General features: G+C 43.7%; 1 protein-coding gene across 1 annotated transcript in view; it reads left to right on the top strand.

Annotated features, from left to right (window-relative positions):
- Nucleotides 1-18,964, top strand: part of EHD3 (EH domain containing 3) — a 30,543-nt gene extending 11,579 nt beyond the window's left edge. Inside the window, exons 3-6 of the mRNA XM_049834017.1 lie at nt 1,164-1,261; nt 13,588-14,000; nt 15,219-15,383; nt 16,902-18,964. Coding sequence (XP_049689974.1) covers nt 1,164-1,261; nt 13,588-14,000; nt 15,219-15,383; nt 16,902-17,429 — 1,204 coding nt within the window. The 3' untranslated portion in view covers nt 17,430-18,964. The remainder of the gene's footprint in view (nt 1-1,163; nt 1,262-13,587; nt 14,001-15,218; nt 15,384-16,901) is intronic.
- Nucleotides 18,965-19,275: the final 311 nt, after the last annotated feature.

The following is a 19,275-nucleotide window of genomic DNA, read 5'->3' as shown; positions in this document are numbered from 1 at the left end:
ATGGGGAACAACTAGCTAAAGAGCAATTACACAGAAATGGAGCTGCAGAGAGGGGAAGAGTGAATTACAAACTGAATGTAAGTCCACAGTGTCATACTGCTATTACAAAAGCAAACATCTTGCTGAGATATATAAACAGGACTGTCATATGTAAGAGGTAAGGAGCAATCCATCCACTCTGTTCACCACTGGCAAGCTCACAGCCGGATTACCACGTCAGCTTGGGGCATCATGCCTGAAGAAATATGTGGAGTAGTTTGAGAGGACCCAAAGGAAAGCTGCAAGGGTCTTCAGGGATTTAGAAATTAGCTGGAAAGGCAGCTAGAGAGAACAGAAAGAGATTGGAGGCGGGGGGAACCCAACCTGTTTTCTTTCGAGGAAAGACTGGGGGGACACAGGATGACAACAGTATACGTTGGGACAAGAGGGGAAAAATAAATAATTTTCCACATCTACTGTGTTTGAGACTGGAAGGCATTGTAGCATGGGAGATTTAGATTAGACATTAAGAAAAAGAGGTTTTGCTGTAAGGGTAAGTAATGGAGTAGACTTTCAGCAAATGTTGGTGCATCTGCATTGTTATGGATTTGAAGAACACTTTAGACAAACATCTGATTGATCCTGCCTTGAGGCAGGAGGATAGACTAAGTCACCCCTTGAGATCTCATGCTGCCTATGCTTTAGGATTTCCATGTCACAAGAATAGCACGCTTTGTCTAAGACCAGATTTGAAGAGAACAAAAATACTCAACATTGCTGATTTTTAATTCTTTTTTTTTAAACGAGTTACTTCAGTTCACTTGAGTTCAGGACTCTGCAGGGGAACGCTTAAGTGAAGAAAAACAAATACCACTTCTTGCTAAAATCTAAACAGCAAATGAAAACATTTGGATTTCCACATTTTCATTAATAATTCACAATTTGGGGGCCACGTAAAAACCCTGTCATAGGTCATGACTGAGACTCATGTTCCAGAAGCAGCAAAATAGTTAAAGTGCTTGGTTCTGGCTTCTTTCTCATTTCTTTAAATCAACAGTAGCTCCAAGCTCCAACTGAAGACTTGTAAGTGAGATCAAAGCCTGGCTTGTCCCATGCTGCCTGTGATGTTTAGCACAGCATAAATACCTTTTGCTTTTATTTTAAACACATGTATTTTCACACAGGTTTGTTTGTGCCCAGCTACCTAATCCAGTGTTAGAGAGCATCAGCGTCATTGATACACCAGGAATCCTTTCTGGAGAAAAACAGAGAATTAGCAGAGGTAAGTCTCAAGTTCACTTTTCTTCCAAACAACAGTAGTGAAAACCAAAGGGACTCTATATGAGTTTTGCCTCAAGCTGTACAAGCTGTAGACAGAGACACTAGTAGGAGCCTCTCAGAGATACAGCATGACTTTACCAATGTCCCTTTGGACTTGATTTGCAATCTGCTATAGAGAATTGAAATGCTTTCAGGGAAGGTTGCTGACAAGGTCAGCAGTACCTGTGTCACAGTCCAGTATTTCCCAGTGGAACAGATTTCCATCAGAAAGAGTCAATCTATACTTATCTGCTTTGCAGAAACGCTTGCTTTCAGTGACTTATTGATGAGCAATAGGCAAGGCTCCCATGGCAATCAACCTGGTTTCTTTTGAGCTGACCTAGCAGTTTGCTTGCACTGTCCAGGCTTCCTAAATCTAATGCAGGACTGGATTGGGCTTAAGAGCCATTGGCACCCAGGTTCTTCATTGCAGTGGGGAGTCTGGAAATCCTGGGGATGCTAAATGGATTTGATGAATAGCACAGAGTCTCTTAGTGAACTTCTAAGTGTCTCAGGCTGACCCTCTGAAGTGGGCAACATCTTGATACTTTAAGCCTAACATCTGTGGTCACTTTCTTGCTCTGTAAGGAAATGGTGGCAATAGCTTGCATTTCTTGCAGGTTCCTTAGACAAAGCTGGTAGCTATGCATCATTTCATTGCCAGAAAGCCAAGAGTAGTAATTGCAGCATTCAGGTTTGAGAAGATCAGTTCTCATTCACACTGCCTATTAACAATGCACAATTAAGTTTCAGCAGCACAGGCTCTACCCAAAGTGCTGAGGCCTTTCCCATATTTTGGTGTTCTGTCCTGTAAGATTTCTGATGACTCATGCCTTTCCCACTTTTATAATGCTCCTTGCATTGAAATTGTTCTTGGAAACTTCCTTTTCTCTTTTAATTGAGCAGCCACCTTGCACAGAGCTAGGTCTCTATTTTACTGGGATCTTGCACCATGGGGACCTTAGCTAAAGAAGCATCAATAAAGCTATAAAGGACAGCTAGAGTTAGTTGAAAACTCACATTAAGCTTTTTCAGCGTGGGTCTCTGCACTGCTAAGGAATCATAAATTCCTTCCAGGCAGTCTACAAAAGGTAACAAGATGCATAAGCCTTCATCAGAAGGTTGAAGAACATGCTGTGCAGGCATTCCTCCTTTCAGCAGAAAGTGTTTAAAAGTGGAGATAAACATGGTGTAAACACTTTTCAGTCAAAAAATGCCACTGAAAGCAACCCGTTCTCTTGTGGACCTATCACTGTGAAGAAAGCTTGCTTAGGAGGAAATATTTTTGTAAAAAATAAATAAATAAATAGTATTCCAGTCAAAATGGACCTATTTCAAGTCCCAAAAAAGATTCCATAGCCCCTTTCCTGAATCTCCTCACCAATTCAAATCCTGACATATATTGCAAGATTTTCCTATTTTGCAGCTATTTCCAGTACTAAAAATATCCTCCTGCAAAATGTACTGGCACTGTTTATAAAAGTCACTGGTGCACTTTGACCCAAGCCAGTAACGCCTCTCCAAACATCTGGGAACAGCTGAGGGAATGTTCCTTATAAGCAGAGAATGCTAAAGGGGAGTCCCAGTTCTCTAAGCTTTTGCACACTATACCTATTTGTAGAACTGGAGGCCTGTCTCAGCATGTGGGGCAGGTTTTTCCTGGACTTTTCTGCCCTTAGTGCAATTAAGTGCTTGTGCATTGGCCCTGTGACTACAGTGTGTGGTCACTCCACCCTTTTGCTGGGAGGTGAGAACTCTAGATGGAGCACAGCCATCTCCTGCTCATCCTACCATCCCAGGAATTTGCTCTGCTACACCTCCAGCCAGACGAGGAGGCTGTCACAACCTGGTTGTCAGCTGACCTAATCACAACAGTTAGAAGTACAGGGTAGGTGGGATTTCACTGCATTGCTGTTTATGTCCAGGACAGCCTGAAACTGGTCATGTGGGCCATGTCAGGTGGCCTTTCAATAGCTACAAGATCCTCATCTGGTTTAGATCAACATAGCTTTGTTGAAGCTGACAGAACTCCAGCGATTTCTGTCTGCAGGGGATCCAGCCCATGGAGTAGAAAGAGTCAAGAGTGCTGAGGTGCTTATGTTTAGGAAGGGCTGCTGCCAGGCATTGGTTTGAGCTTATCTCAAGGAAGCTGGTGTTTGAAAGGGAGGGCTCACCTCCCAGCTCCCATGGAAGAGGAGTAGGAAAAAGAGGTGAGGCTGGTGCCTTTGCCACCAAGCTTACGAGCCAGCTGTCCTCATTAGCAAGTTGGTTTTGGAGGCAGATAGAACAATAATGTGGTTTCTAGGCAGAAAACAAGACAGTGCTAAAAACTGCTGACACAACAAAATGCTCCTGCCCTTCTATACCTTCCCAGCCTGCTCAGATTTCACTTGGGAATGAAGCAAGACCTGAAGAAGTCTTACAGAGGTTTCCCAAGAGACACTTTGAAGTTTCTTAACTGCTGGGAACAGGGAAGCTCTTCTTACCCCTGTTGTTTGCCAATAGTAGGTTTTTAAGACCCTCAAACTGGGGTACCTGTGATACAAAGTCAGGGAAGGAAGTAGATAGTAAAGCAGCTTTCTCTCATAAATTTGAGGGGAAAAGTAAAGATGCATAAGATGTGGCAGGCTTTCCCAGCCTGCCCATCCCATGAGAACCAGCAGCATTTCTAAAAATAGGAAATTCCTCTCACTGGGAACATCACAAGTCTGTCTCCCATTAGACGTCAAGAGCATTAGCTAGTCTATACAGTGCCAACATGGCAGAATACTGTGGTATCAAAGCTTAGCAATCCATGAGGGCCACCTTATATCCCTGAATTTCAAGGCAATAGCTGTTCCTGTTACTGCATCCATGTTTCAAGGAGCAGGAACAAGGAAACTGGGTTTAAAGGAATGATTCAGGGGCCAAGACCAGGTTCTGAAGCTTTTTATTTGTCTGAATTCAACTCTGAATTAAATTCACTGCCTCGTTGCTGTTGGAAAGACTTAATGTGACAATCCCTTCCCTGATGGACAGAGAGCATGCAGAAGCACCAGCGTGCCAGTGTTAGCGGTAGCAGCAGTCAGCCTCGTGTAGCCAGCAGCAGGGCTTTGCAAATGGGTAGCAAGCTTTCCTCCAAGGAATGCTGTATAATCCTGAGAAACAGAGCTCTGTGCTGGCTATCTTCCAGGACACCACTACGTGGTCTTAAGAGCCACCTTCCCCCCCACAGAGAGCCCATGAAGTTTCCCAGTAGCAGACCTGCAGGCTTAAGCCTGTCAAGCAGTTGAGGGTGATGCAGTCTGTCATAGCTGAAGTCCACATCCCCTCAGCATGCAATGAGATCACCAGCACTGACACAGCTGCTGCTCTCAGGCTCTGCTAAAAAGTGTAGCCAAGGAGCTCCCTGCAGTGATTTGTCCTACTGAGCTCCTGTGACTCATGCACTTCTTTGTGGTGGACACCCATGGTGTCACAGGTGTGGTAGCTAGACCTCTAGGATATACAGGTTTCATTTACAGGCCTGGTGAGAAGTGTTCCCAGGACATCATGGCCCAAAGCATCCTGCCCTTCATTGCTTCTGTATTATGGTTGCCTGGAAAACAGCCATTTCTCTTCTGGTGTTTTTCACATACTGGGACATGGATCTATGTCCACATGTAAAGAACTAGTCATTGCATTACCTTGTCCCTCCTTTATTTTATTGTTTCCAGTTGGGAATTGTTTCCAGTTGGGAATTGTTTCCAGTTGAGCATGAGGCAACAGCAGGCTGCAAGGATGCCCACAGGGGAGGTATTTGTACCAAAGCAGCAGTCTTGGCTGCATTGACAAATTGATAATAATACAGATGCCATCCATTTGCAAAACTCTGTTTTGGTGTCACATAATGAGCCTAGGCCATGCTGCTGGGAGGGAAGATGCGAAAGGGATGACTGTACATAAATGAGGACAAATGGGAGACCTGCAGGTCAGGTCATGCAGTACAGCAGAGCCAGGGCAGGAGTTAGGACTTCCTCATAATTCATCATCTTGTGCAGTCTGCTATGCTAATTGAACCACCTGGTAACAGCAGCTCATGCACTTCAGTAGCAGTGGCATCCCTGGGGGCTGAGCCTTACATGCTCTGCTAACTGTCAATCTCAACCTACACATGCTCTGAGCTAAGCTGGCTGCCAGGTTCAGTGATGCCCTGGCCAAGTTGTATTTGATCCCTGTTTCAGAGTAGTACTTTCTGAATATATCCTGAACACTTACTTCATCTTCACCCTGTATCTGTTGCCTCCTCCCTTCCCGCATTAGCAGTGAGCACTAGGTCCTAGCCAGGAGGTGAGGACTGGCAGCATCATTCGCCCTTGGCTTTCTTTCCAGTATGCACTATTCCGGCCTTTTTCCAGCCTTCTGCCCAGTTCTCTTCTGCTGGCTGCAGCGTAGCCCAGGCTTCCCATAGCCAAGGAAAAAAACACTAGCCTTGCTGTGTCTCCTAGGAATGAAGAATTCCCAAGTGACCAGTAGCTTCAGCACCAGGGATATTTAGTCACTTACCAGCCTGACAGTGAGAAGAAAAATGCTAATGGCAACAGTCTTTGGCAGTGCAGAGCTCTCAGTCTGACTGCGTCTCAAATAGCCATGCTTGGAAGGGAAAGGCAAACACCAAGGGAATTCATGTTCTCCCACTTCATGCAACATTGTTTATGGTACAAGAAAATACTTTTTCCAAAGAGTTTTGTCATGTGTGCTAGCAACAGCGTGATACACAACTGAAAGCATCCACCCTGAAAGCCTCTAAAAGGGAGGCAAATATTTGCTATAATACTCCCCACTGCTGATGTTTGCTTATATTTTTTATTTCACTCTGCCTGGGAGGGTGAAAGTGCACTGGTTAGTTTTGACTTTGCAGTTCACCTCCATTACTGCAGTGCAGTAGCCGCTTTGCCAATTTGACTGATTTTATCACAGTCGTCACAAACACATACTGTTCCACTGAAAGGCTCAGCTCCTACAGTCACACAGTTCTGCACTTCCTCCAAGAGCAACGCAAAAATGAGCAGAAAATCTACATAGTTCTCGTCCTTTTTATTCATAGAAATAGGTGAAGCCATGAGCCTAACTCTTCTGACGTGAAAGCAGGATGCAATCAAAAATTCAAGATTATATTTGGGTTTTGGGAAGACCAAACCATGATTTTGTTCAGGGAGAGGGGCTGTCTTCATGATTTGAGTTGGAAATACTGCTATATTTTGCAGTTCCAGAACTGGAAGAGAAAAAAGTAATGCAAAAAGAACCAAGATTAAATAGTTGCAGTGGTAAAGGGCTGGGCTTTTTTTTTTTTATTTACTCCTGTTAATGTATAGCAAGCATTTAATTTGTGTTACCAAACAAGTCTGATTTTTAGAACAGCTGTTCAATTTGTCCATTTTAGTGTCCACTGTGCACTCCAGAAGTATCCTAAGTATCTGTTACATCAAGGAAAGATAGTCATGCCCATCAGTGTCTCATCAATTTGCATTATTTATGCCCATCATGTATTCTACCACCATCCTGAGTAACAATGGAGAAGGGCTGTGTTTCCTGGTCACTGGTAGCTACCAGTTACTGATGGCCATTTCAGGCCAGGTTTCCAAACATTATTTCTCCCCAGATTTAAACTACATGTACTGGGAGAATTCAGTTTATGTTTGGAAACTATAGTAAAGAAACTTCCTTGAAATTCCAGCTATGCGTCAGCACTGCTGTGCACCGACATCTCTGGAGAACTTGGCCTATATTCACATGCCTTCTGAAGTGTCAAAATCTGGCTAGAAACTGTTTTCAGGATTGGCCCAAGTACCAGGAAATGGTCAGTCCATCTGTCACAAATGACAAAGATATAAACGTGTAAAGGGTAGAGGGGACAAGTTCTGCTGTGTGTACACAGAAGCTAAACAGGCTGTTAATAAGGAAACTTTGCTCTGGGCAATGCTCTTGTCAGTTTTACTCCACCTGATTTGAATAAGCCTAGTGAGTTTTCACTCAATTTCCACTGACATAAAGCAAGAGCCCTGTCAGGCTCCTGGACTTTTCCCAACCCTGAAACCCTTGCACTTAACAAAATGAAAGCAAAAGGCCACACAGTCTGCCACTCCGGCTACTGATTAATGTAACTGTTAGCATTAGAAATCCAACACCCACCCATCTTTCCTAGCTGAGAACATAGTCATATTTGCTGTGCTTTGAGTCCTTTTGCCTTTGCTTTGGAAACCTTTAAGTCTCCAAAATGTATGTAATGCTTCTATTAGTTCTTGGTACTGAGGGGGAGGAAGTGCAGAGCACTGGCTGGAGGATGTAGCTCCTAGTGCTGTGAATCAGCAGCTCCAGGACAGATTATTTCTTTGAGTGTAGTCAAAGGCAGAAGTAATCAGCAAGCTGAGGCCTGCCCTAGAAATTATGACATGTAACATTCATAGAAATCTTTTCATCCTGAAGGACTTCTGTCTACTTCCCAAAACACCCACAGATGTACATTACAGGAATCTCTTTATAGCCCCTTGGAAGGCAGCCACTTCCAGAGAGGAGTATGGCAGCTTTTTACAAAGATGGTTTAGGATGAGCTGCAGTGAGGTATATCCAATACCCATCCCTCACTTTTCATCTTCCCTTCTGTCCTCTCCTTGCTGGCACCATCGGCTCCTCACCTTGAGAGAAACTTGCCCAAATCACTGTTCTTCCACCCAGTCCCAGCTGTTTCATCTCTCATACTCCTCCCCAGCACCCTCCTCTCTCCAATGCACCATCCCTCCCTGGGTCTCACAACAGCCACCCACCCTGTTTCCCACTCACTTTGTGTGTCCTCAAAGGCATGTGTCACTTCCCCCTCCCTTTCTCCCCTCGTTTTCTTCTTCTGACTATTGTGTTGCCTGCCTTCTCCTTTGCTTACAGCCATCTGTCACTCAGGTAACACCTGCCCCTCCTGGCACATTCTTCCCCTCCAGTGTGGACTGCCTGCTTGTTTTGCCATGACATAGTCTTCTTCCCTGGACTTTGAAGGGCTTTCAGGCAGGACATGACTGTGACCAGATAGACTAAGCCTCCAAACCCTCTTATTCAATTTAAAAATTCCAATCAAGTCATTAGCTCCCTGGAATAGGCATTCATTTCATCTCCAAGAGCTGCTCCCTCTTTAGGTAGTTAGTGTTTGCTATGCCAACTATCCCATCTTCTGATGCTATCTTCAGACACACAGAGCCAATCTATCAGCTGACAAATAGGGACACAGCCATAAAACTCAGCCCTACAGAGGGCTGCAATCCAGTGAATTTTCAGTCTCTGGATAAGACCAGCTTTAGAAGGAGGAGAAAGGAGCTCCCAGTGACTAATTCAGCAGGAAAAAGGTGACTTGCTGAAAGCAGCAGCGCTATTTAAAGCAGTAGTGACAGCAAACTGTGAGATACCTGGTGCAAAGCAGCAGCTTTGGGTTTTTCAGCATTTCTTGATCTTACTGTTCCCATTCCATCCCACCTGAACTCTACTACCACACTGGCTGTGGCCATGGTTCTACAAGACAGGAAATCCAGTAGTGTGCTTACTATCAGACAAAAAAAACAACAACAAAAAAACCAAACTAACAAACCAGTGTAGCTACATGGTGAGAAATGCTGAACCAATACATGCACACTCATTGCTGGTTTAAATTGGCTTAAAAATGTTACAGCCAGGCAGATTTTATGCTGGGTCAGGTATCATCCATCTTCCCACAGTCAGCATAAAGACTGTATTATGCCTGGTCTGACTCGACAGAAATGTAATTGCATAATCCTGCCAGATCCTAGTGAAATACATGCTGCCAGGTATTCCAATAGCGCACAGACAAGTATTCATTAAGCCAGTCTGCCTTATGGAGTCTAGGTGGCAGGGTGTCTGCAAGATCATTTTCTCTGTAGGCTGAATCCACTGACAGTCCTGCTGACTTGTCAGCTTTGTGTTAAATCTGTTGAATCCTTTTCATGCTGTCAGAAGGAAATCTGTCCTATGAAAAAACATCTGATAGAAGAGAATTATTATCGTGTTCATCTTGTCCTCCTAGTACTGCATGGTTGGAATTCATTTTCTATTCATGTCCACCTTATCCGGAGGTTGCAAAAGAAGCTGCATCAGTGGTGTTAGAGAATGCTTAAATACGCATCGTATTTTTCAACAAAAATGCAAGTGCAACCACAAACAGACAGGAATTACTGAACAAAATATTCTGCCCTTTACATTTTTGTCTGAACATCCCTGTAATAATGGTTTTGCATTTATGCAGCTTTGGCAAGCAGATGAGTTCCCAAATGCCCTGTAACTTCACAATAAAACTGTGTTATGTTATGTGGATAACTTCACCCATCACTGAAACACTGCCAAATCAGATACAGTAACTGACTGCTTTTGTGAGAGGCCTTAGCAACACTACAATACTAAGAGAGGGTGTAAAGAGACAATGCATTTGCAGTGGAATGAGCAAGGGGACACTTCAAAAACTCCTAATTTGATTGTAGATCAAGATCAGTTCTTGGTCTAAGCTCACTCTAATAAACTGCCAAGGAGGAAATTGGAGTGAGGCTATAATGTTTAGATTTAGTTACAGAATGAGCTTTGTGTGTTTTCAGGTGTTGAGTACCTCCAGCCCTGGCTGGAGTCAGACAGAAAGTCCTGAGTTCTCTATGCTATTGAAGAGTCTTCTGAAAATGAAAGCTCTGAACTAAACATTAAAAATAAGGTCTTAAATTCATTTTTTATTGAATATTATCTTATTATTTCATTCATATTTTAAACATCTTTATTAGTAGCTTGCCCTTAGAGTTTTACACTGTCACCTAGCTATCCAAATGCTTCAGTAACAATCTACTCTTTTATATGTTAAAAGCAAAACTAAAAAGTCAACCCCATGAATCACCTATGTAGCAATTCTCCAGGTACTTGTCTGTGTGAGAAAACAGCATCACAGTCGGTGACTCCCAAGTAGATAGTTGTGAACAGAGGTCTGTCCCACCTGCCCTTTCCACATGTCATTCTATGTGTTAAGGAACAGTACAACACTTATGATAATTCTCCTCTTTTCCTCTAAAGCGTTCTGTCACTTAAGAACAAAATACATACACTTACACCTTGGTTTTCCTGCCAAGTACCTCCATACAGGAGAATGCAGGTGTGATCAGCACTTGGTAGAACTGCACACACAGAGAGATGTTTGTTTCTTGCTTAGCTGGGCACCAACAGGAGGGGTCTCACATTCCCTAAGCGCCAAAGCAAGTGGGACATACAGGAGGAATGTGTGTTGGGCCTTTGTCCCAGCATGGGATGCAGATGAGGCTATGCTGTCGTGACTGCTCTGAAACATCACCACATGTTACTCCCCAGGGCTTTGTTCTCTCTTTAATGGAGGTACGCAGGACAGCTGTCAGGAGAAATCTCCAAACAAGCAAAGAAGCTGGGAAAGAAAGTCTGCTAATCAATCTAGACATTTAATGAAGTCCACAGGGACATTTGAGACTCCCTGTATGTTACTGTAGCAGCTAGGAACATATAGAAGGTCTGAGCAGATATTAATTACCTCTTCTTGTTGGGTAGAGCAATATTTTTGTTTGTGAACAGGAAAAAGACTCACAGAACAGATAGGCTCTAAGTGCTTCTGTGTATCCAAGCTTGATACATGGTAAAGTCAGAGCTAAACACCTAAAGATACTTTTGGACAAACACTGAGACCTGGGTAGATGAAAGTGCTAAGGTCAGTCTCCCAAGTCCTCAGCTAATACCAAAACTACAATACCACTTTTTTTTCTTTTTTTTTTTTTTTAAATAATCAGTCCTCATTTTTACTGAATCACTAAAAGGTGGGCTGAGTGTCAGGTGCAGACACTTGCCCCACCTGATCCCAGCCCTTATTAACACAACAGAGAACCTAGCAGTAGCTGTTCCTCTACTGTCAGAGGGCAACCATCCACATGATCTGTGACAGGACATCACTGTAGCATTAACAAGGTGCCCTAAAGAACATGAGACTGTTTGCCCCTTGATGCTCCCAAGAAAAGGGCTGGAAGAAGTAGTCATGGTGCAATTCAAACACATGCCAGCTTGACAAGAAAGCATCTCAGTCAATGAGATTTGACAAGATTAAATGCATAAACATCTCCAAACAAAGTCGCCCTGACTCATTGCTTCCATGGTGAAAAAGCAAGCTGTGTAGTTCTGCATATGAAGAATAAACGATCCTGCCATGCTAAATGACATCCAGTACAGCCCAGACAGAACTAAACATTAGCTATGGGTATGCATGCCATGCTTAGCAAAGTTGGGGATGGGATGGGGGTGTCCCCATTTGCAAATTCATTGATCTGCTTGCAGAGGGACAGTTTACAGCCTGAACCCAGTCCAAATGAAATGAGGTATTGGCATTGACTTTGTCCTGCTGCCAGCGCCTCTGAGCACAATTTGGGAAGGAGTCAGCATGTGTAGCTTTATAGTGGATACACAATTAGACCTATGGAGGTGAGCTCCCTACAGTGAGAACATCCTAAGATTAAAAGGCTGGTAATACCTGAAAGCAAGCAGGACCAAGCTTATTTCAGTTGTAAGAGGGTCTGACTCGTGATTTTTACTGAGATCAGACACATAGACTAGGCAAGATATACAGATACCAATATAATACATTGAATGTTCAGCAGGTCTCTGTCAGAGGTAATACTAATTCTGAATTCTCTAAAGTTCTCAGCATCAAAGCTGACCAAATAGCCAGGGCCCAGCATTGCTTGCTGCTGCTAGAGAAGGCACCAGTGTCCTAAGTGAGCAGAAGGCTATTGGTGGGACAAGCATCTGTCTCTTCCATCTATGATTTCTGTATATGCCATGGAAGAGAGCAGGGCAAGCTGTCCACATCCAAAAGCACCCCCCACCCCCCTCCTTTTCTTGTAAGGAGCAAACTATAATTCACCAAAGCAAAACGCTGCCCATAATACTACTTTGCAGTTGTATAGAAGTTTTCAGTGGCAAACAGTTAATACCAGTTTATCCAGCTGAAGAGAAAGTTCACACAGGCTTCAACTCCTGACTTGAGAGCCAAGATTTCAACCCAGTTTGCATAGTCACAAGGGAAAAAAGGCCAGTGACAAAAATCAAGATCAGAGCTCAGCAGTTCTCTCTTCCGTAGTTCTGATCTAATGACTAGGACACACTGGTCGCCCTCTAGGTTTTAGAGAGGACAGAAAGAAAAGAAAGAAAAAAAGGGGGGGGGAAAGCACTGAACTAATTATCATACATTTATTCATGAAAGCCAAGATTAAAATAGTATGTTAAAGGATTTGAATGCAAATAGCATATGCTCTGTCCTGATCTCTCCTATCAGAGTGCAGCACTCTGGCAACACAGATAACCCCATAGGAGAGCCTGACAGCAGAGGGAGAGTACCAGTCTCTCAGTGAGGCTTTAAAGAAGGTGAAAAAACACCACAGAACCAGGAAAGGTCATTTTGTCGCTGTCATTGCTATTGTTTTAAAAACATCTTCACACACACTATTTATCATGCCCTGTATTGCCCAGAGATGGACCCAAGTCTAACGCTGTGCATCCATTATCCTTAATTCTGAGGCATGTGAAATTTGAACCACTCCTAGCTTGAGTCCACCTTTGGTGTTCACAGCAATGCTGTATTTAAGCATCAAGTACTTAGCAAAATAAACACAAATCATTTTGCTTTGTGCACATGCAGCAGGTATGACAGGATGATTACTCAGGTGAGGCAGGTTATTTGCATCCTAGGTTTTGAATTGGATGGGACAAAGTTAGTCTCGCACAACTAGACAAGACCTGAAAGTTATTAAGCAGTAGAGATACGCATCTCAAACCAGTCTGGGTGCAACAACTGCAATTATCTAGCTTTCTGCAGCCTTTGTAGGCTATGTTGATGGCCAGTAATTCAGAAACTAGACCTCTCTTGTTGCCACATGCAAGACTTCTGCAGTTGCTCTTTGAATATAGCAGTTTCCCCATTTATGCATTTGAATGAAGCATCTGTAGAACAAGTTCAGGATTTCTTTGGGTGATCTCTTCATGTGGAGATGATGAGAGCTATCCTTAACTGCACACATCTTGGGCGTTCCAGCGTGAAGGGCAGTGCCTCATCTCCACCTTCTTTGGGACAAGGAATGATGTTTCGGGTTTCCTTTATCAAGCTACCTGATCTACTGGGGAAGCTTCCTCTTTGCAAGCTTACCCTCAGATGACATAGTTCAGGTACAGCAAGTAGGCTTCTCTACTACCATGCATGTGCATCTCCGCTTTTTCCTCCACCCCTTGCAGGTTATGATTTTGCTGCTGTACTGGAGTGGTTTGCAGAGCGGGTTGACCGCATCATTCTCCTGTTTGATGCGCACAAGCTGGACATCTCTGATGAATTCTCTGAGGTCATCAAGGCCCTGAAGAACCATGAGGACAAGATGAGAGTTGTTCTCAACAAGGCTGACCAGATAGAGACTCAACAGCTGATGCGAGTATACGGTGCCCTCATGTGGTCCCTGGGAAAGATAGTCAACACTCCTGAGGTTATCAGGGTCTACATTGGCTCCTTCTGGTCCCATCCATTGCTCATCCCTGACAACCGCAAGTTGTTTGAAGCAGAGGAGCAGGACCTGTTCAGGGATATCCAGAGCCTGCCCCGCAATGCAGCCCTGAGGAAGCTGAATGATCTCATCAAGCGAGCACGGCTGGCCAAGGTGGGTGTTGGCACAGAACCCCCCCAAGCATTCAGTTTGGGCTGTCTGCATTATGCAGGCTGTGGGGAAGTGGTTTTGGCCAGTTTGGCTTGCAGAGCTGGTGGATCCTACTTTTTCCCCATCCTATTTCACTCAGGCCCAGCATATTAGTCCTATGCACTTCAAGGAAGAAAGCACCTCCTTTGTCTGGTGTGTCAATCATGACAGGCCAGAGTGAGGAAGAAAGCCACAGATCAAAGCAGGTAGCACTTGAAGGGAGCTGGAAGGCAGTTGCTCTGTGGTAGCAACTTGAGAATTAGGACCAATTCAGTATGTCAGAATCACACACCAACGGAACTGGTAAGCTCTAGGTCTTTTGCCTTAAACTTTCTTAGCCAAGAGAGATACCTGGCTTAGATGGATAGAGAGGAGGTAGAGACTCACAAGAATGGTAAATAAGCCTGCCGTATCTCTGAATATTTGAAATGAGCTGAATGAAGCCTCTCAGAATACAAGGAAGAACCCCATATCAATTGAGAAAAGAGATCAAAAAATCCCTAAAAAGCTTTCATGCAAGTGTCTTAAATTCTAAGAGAAAATGCTCAGCCAGAATGTCACATAAGTTAATGACTAGTATTTGTACTAAAACATTAAACAAAGTCTGGAGAGCTCCAAAACCTGTATGTTTGGTTTGGACTGGGAAGGAACTATTCCCTGGAAGGCCATGCCCAGTGGAAGAAAAGCAACCCAAAAAAACAAACCCAAACAAACACAGTGTCACATAAGTTAATGACTGGTATTTGTACTAAAACATTAAACAAAGTCTAGAGAGCTCCAAAACCTGTATGTTTGGTTTGGACTGGGAAGGGAGTATTCCCTGGAAGGCCATGCCCAGTGGAAGAAACCAAAAACAAACCCAAACAATCCAACCCAAAAAAACCAAAAAAAAGCCCAAACAAACACACCACTCACTCCAGGAAGTGCATATGAATATTAGTCTCTGTATGCCCAGGACTCACACTGTCTTCACCTTGTCTCAGTACAGCCAGAGCACACAGCTGAGTGACACTTAGCCCTGAAGCAATAATCAGTAGGCACAGGCAAGCTGAGGAGCTGAGCTTGCTCTCCAGGGTACAACAAGATGGGGTTGAGTCCTAGGCACAGATACTCTCTGCTGGGAAGAATTTTCTGATGTGCTCTAACACTTGTCTTCATTCCATATCATTTAATGCCCTTCAGGTCCATGCCTACATCATCAGTTCCCTAAAGAAGGAAATGCCCTCAATGTTTGGGAAAGACAATAAAAAGAAAGAACTTGTTAACAACTTGGGAGAGATTTATGCCCGAATTGAACGGGAGCATCAGATCTCACCAGGAGACTTCCCTAATCTGAGAAAGATGCAGGTAAGCAGTGGTGTCTTGGCTGGAGCACCAAACATCCAAGGAAAGAGCATTAGAGTAACTGCAGGGAATATGACAGAAGCCACACAGACATTGATGTTGCTTGTGGGAAAGGCCTGTTGTAATGTTGAAATGGGCCTTGAAATATGCGCAGGCTATATTTGGGCATGAACACTTTTTGCACACAGAGCTCATGTGAAGCTACAGCTGCCTTCGTTTCTCAAATCTTTGCCTGAATAGCACTTTACAGCAAGTTATTTCTTCTATGTTTTCTTTATTTTTAATTCCAGGTTCCATTTGCAGATTTTTCAGACCTAAGAATACTGCTAATTTATATTAAAAGGAAAGCTATATCCCAAAAAGCCTACATATGCCCCTCTCTAAGAGCTGTATTTTTTTTTGTCGTCTACTTCAGTCTTTGTTTCTAGAGAGAAAGGAGACTGTGAAAACTTAAAGCCCCTTTTCTATTTTAGGCAGAGAAGCAGGTTTTCTGTTCTGCAGAGCTAAGACCTGACCCAGTGTTCGTGTAAGTCAAAGACTTCAAAGGACCTTGGATCAGAGCCTTGTATTGTATATTCAAACAATGCTGGACACTGCTACATTGCTGCGTGGCTTCAGTCCAAGCAGAAACCTGTTCTGAGTTGCTAGCTGTTGAAGTCATTACTCACTCCCTATGGAGACCACAGCATCTGCTCTTTTTTTCTTTTTTTAAAGTATATTTTCCATAAGTTCTTGGGAATGAGATCTGTGGAGTGTATCCAACAGAAGATCCCATTCACTGCTTGTTAAAATGTGTGTTTAAAAATAACTATACCAATCTAGTAGGAGTGAATAGTGTAGATTTAACAAGCAGGTGGTGATGGATAAAGCTGTAGATCATTTTGCAGTTTTTAGAAGAGTTATCTGCAGGCCCTGCTCAAAGCACCTTTGCTTAGCTGTGAAAATTACAGAAACTGAGCCATGCTGTAAAAGACATGCTTACCTCTTTACAGACATGCTACTGTCTTTATGGCATCTGAAAGATGCACTGCATGTTGGTGAGTAAAATAGCCTTTTGCCAGAGTGGCATCTCCTTCCCAGAGCGCAGAGCAGAAGGGAATGCAGAGCACTTGGCTGGCTGCAGGATGTAGCAAGAGCTGCACAACCAGTTTGCTTTGAACAATTTGGTCTTCCAAGAAGATTGCTTCTATGTGGCTTGGAAAGGAGGAGTCTTTATCTGCATATGGCCATCATCTTGGCCTTTGAGTAAACCACTTCCCCTCTTTGTACCACGTCAGCCCCACTTTGTAAGCTGAGAATTTCCTGTAGGGCTTGAAGAGGATTTAAGTAAGAGCAAGGCCAGCCAGGTAGACCCCATCACATGCTGAGGAGCAAGGGCTATCAGAGGAGGGAAGGCTGAGCTCCCCACTCCTCCTCTGCAATCACAGGTTTTTGAGCCAGAGACAGGTGTCCCACTCTACGCTGTTACTGCACTGTGCGTGGCCATGTCACTCACCTCTTGCTATGTTGTCCCACTTTAAGGACCAGTTGCAAGCCCAGGATTTTAGCAAGTTCCAGCCTCTGAAGAGCAAGCTGCTGGAGACTGTGGAAGACATGCTGGCCAATGACATCGCCCAGCTCATGGTGCTTGTACGCCAGGAAGAGTCGCAGCGGCCAACCCAGATGGTGAAGGGAGGAGCCTTCGAGGGCACCTTGCATGGTCCATTCGGCCATGGCTATGGTGAAGGCGCTGGTGAAGGGATCGATGATGCCGAGTGGGTGGTGGCCAGGGACAAGCCCATGTACGATGAGATCTTCTACACACTCTCGCCTGTCGATGGTAAAATAACTGGTGCCAATGCAAAGAAGGAGATGGTAAGGTCTAAGCTGCCCAACACGGTGCTGGGCAAGATATGGAAACTGGCTGACATCGACAAAGATGGCATGCTGGATGATGAGGAGTTTGCCTTGGCGAATCATCTCATTAAAGTCAAGTTGGAGGGTCATGAGCTGCCAAATGAGCTCCCTTCCCATCTCCTCCCTCCATCCAAAAGGAAAATAGCAGAGTGAGAAGAAGGTTACAGGGGAGAGGGAAAGGGAAAGGGGAAAAAGATCTAGAAAAACATGTTTACTTAAATTATACCTTTAGATGTGAGATCACCTTTTGATTTATACCTATTTTGCTGTATGAAGAAAAAAAACTAAAGCAGAACAAAAAAGTCCAATCCTTCCTCATGATAATATGCAATTAACTCTTCCAGTGTAATGTCCCTGCTTTCTAATGTGTAGTCTGTAAATATGAAGGTAAAGAAAGGATGTTGAGACTAGGAGAATCTCATAAGCAGGAGTAGAAGAAAAACTGAAGTGAGCTGCATTTTTTGAGAGCAAAATAGGCACTAATACAAATCTGCTAACTGCCAGCATCACTCCTGAGCTTTGGCTGCACCTTCTGCTCTTTAATGGGTCTCACAAACTTCAGCAGACTGAGATCTTGATAATGAAGAGGAAACCACAAGGTCTCCAAGCTATTGGCCAAACTAAAAAGAGCACTTCCCAATAAACATAAGCCTACACTAAAATACTAGATACTAAACCCCAGAGTTAAGAATTTTAGGAACCTTGATTCACTGTTAGATGCAAATTTTACAAGTGTTTCCCTGTCCTTAAAGAAAAAAGATAAAAAATAAAATCTGAAACAGCTCTAAACTGGGCACCTGGAGTTCCTCATTGTTCACTGTGGGACAGGCACCAAGAATTCCCATTCGTCTCTACCTCCCATTCAGTCCCTGGGGGAGATTTGTTCTGCAGGCATGGCCAAGAGAACCACCCCACTAAGGGAAATAGAAGGAGGGGGCACTAGAGGCAGACATCAGGTGGGTTGGAAGGGAAGAACACCACTCCCAGGCTCACTGAACATTTCACAGCCAGTGGATGGTGTCTTCTCTTTGAACAATGGTGGTGTTTATCATTCCCGCGAAGTGATATGTTTATTCTCATTGTGCACAGTGAAAGCTACTAGGTCCCATTCTTGCTGTAAAGATAAGAACCCTGCACTGTCAGGTAGATGGTCCATCATAAGATCAGATAACACAGTGGGGCAGTGGCCAGAGCCTGCTTTACTGCCAGTGCCCCCACAAATATAGCAGATGTTGACAGCCTTCACCCACCCTCCTCCTTACCACACAGAGTCACTTGATTCCCTTCCAGAACCGCTATCCTGGGCCAAGAGACCTTCCCCCCCTCTTTCATGCTCTGTGAAATTTTTGTTTTCAAGACCCAATTTTGACAGAAATCCCTCAATTTCCTATATTGTTTCCCAAACACACACACACACACGCAGGCACTCTTCTGGTTTTTGTTGTTGCTTCGGAGCAGCGTGTTGTTCCAATTCCTGTTGTCACTTTATATAAGCTGAGCTCCTACTGTGATGAAAAACCAAGACAAGTATAACTTATTTTATATCTCTGTGTTCATATTATATAGAGAAATATATTCTGTGTATGTAGGATGTGCTTATTGCAGTACATTTATCACTTGTCTTAAAAATTAATGCATTAACCTTTTTTGTACCCTGGTCCTAAAACATTATTAAAAAAGAAAGGCCAGATCTGTCTATTTCTTTACATAGCAAAATGAAATGCAGCTGAAAAGAAAAAAACAAACTTATTTCTATGTGCAACAGAAGGAGGAAATCATCCTTAGCCCACTCCCAAAACATGCATGTACAGATCAGCCCTGCCAGACTTGGGTGTGCACTGCTGAGTGACTGCTTAACATCTGCAGCATCTCCTTTCTCTTCTGGCAGTCTAATCACAACCTCGATACTTGCTGAAGCAAGTGGAATTGTACCCACAATTCACCTTGTCCAACATAGGGAAGAAGTAACAACCAAATAAATACTTCATTAGGAGAAGGA

The sequence above is a fragment of the Accipiter gentilis genome, chromosome 30 (genome assembly GCF_929443795.1).
Source record: "Accipiter gentilis chromosome 30, bAccGen1.1, whole genome shotgun sequence".
NCBI lineage: Eukaryota > Metazoa > Chordata > Aves > Accipitriformes > Accipitridae > Astur > Astur gentilis.
This window is presented reverse-complemented; position numbering and strand designations above follow the sequence as displayed.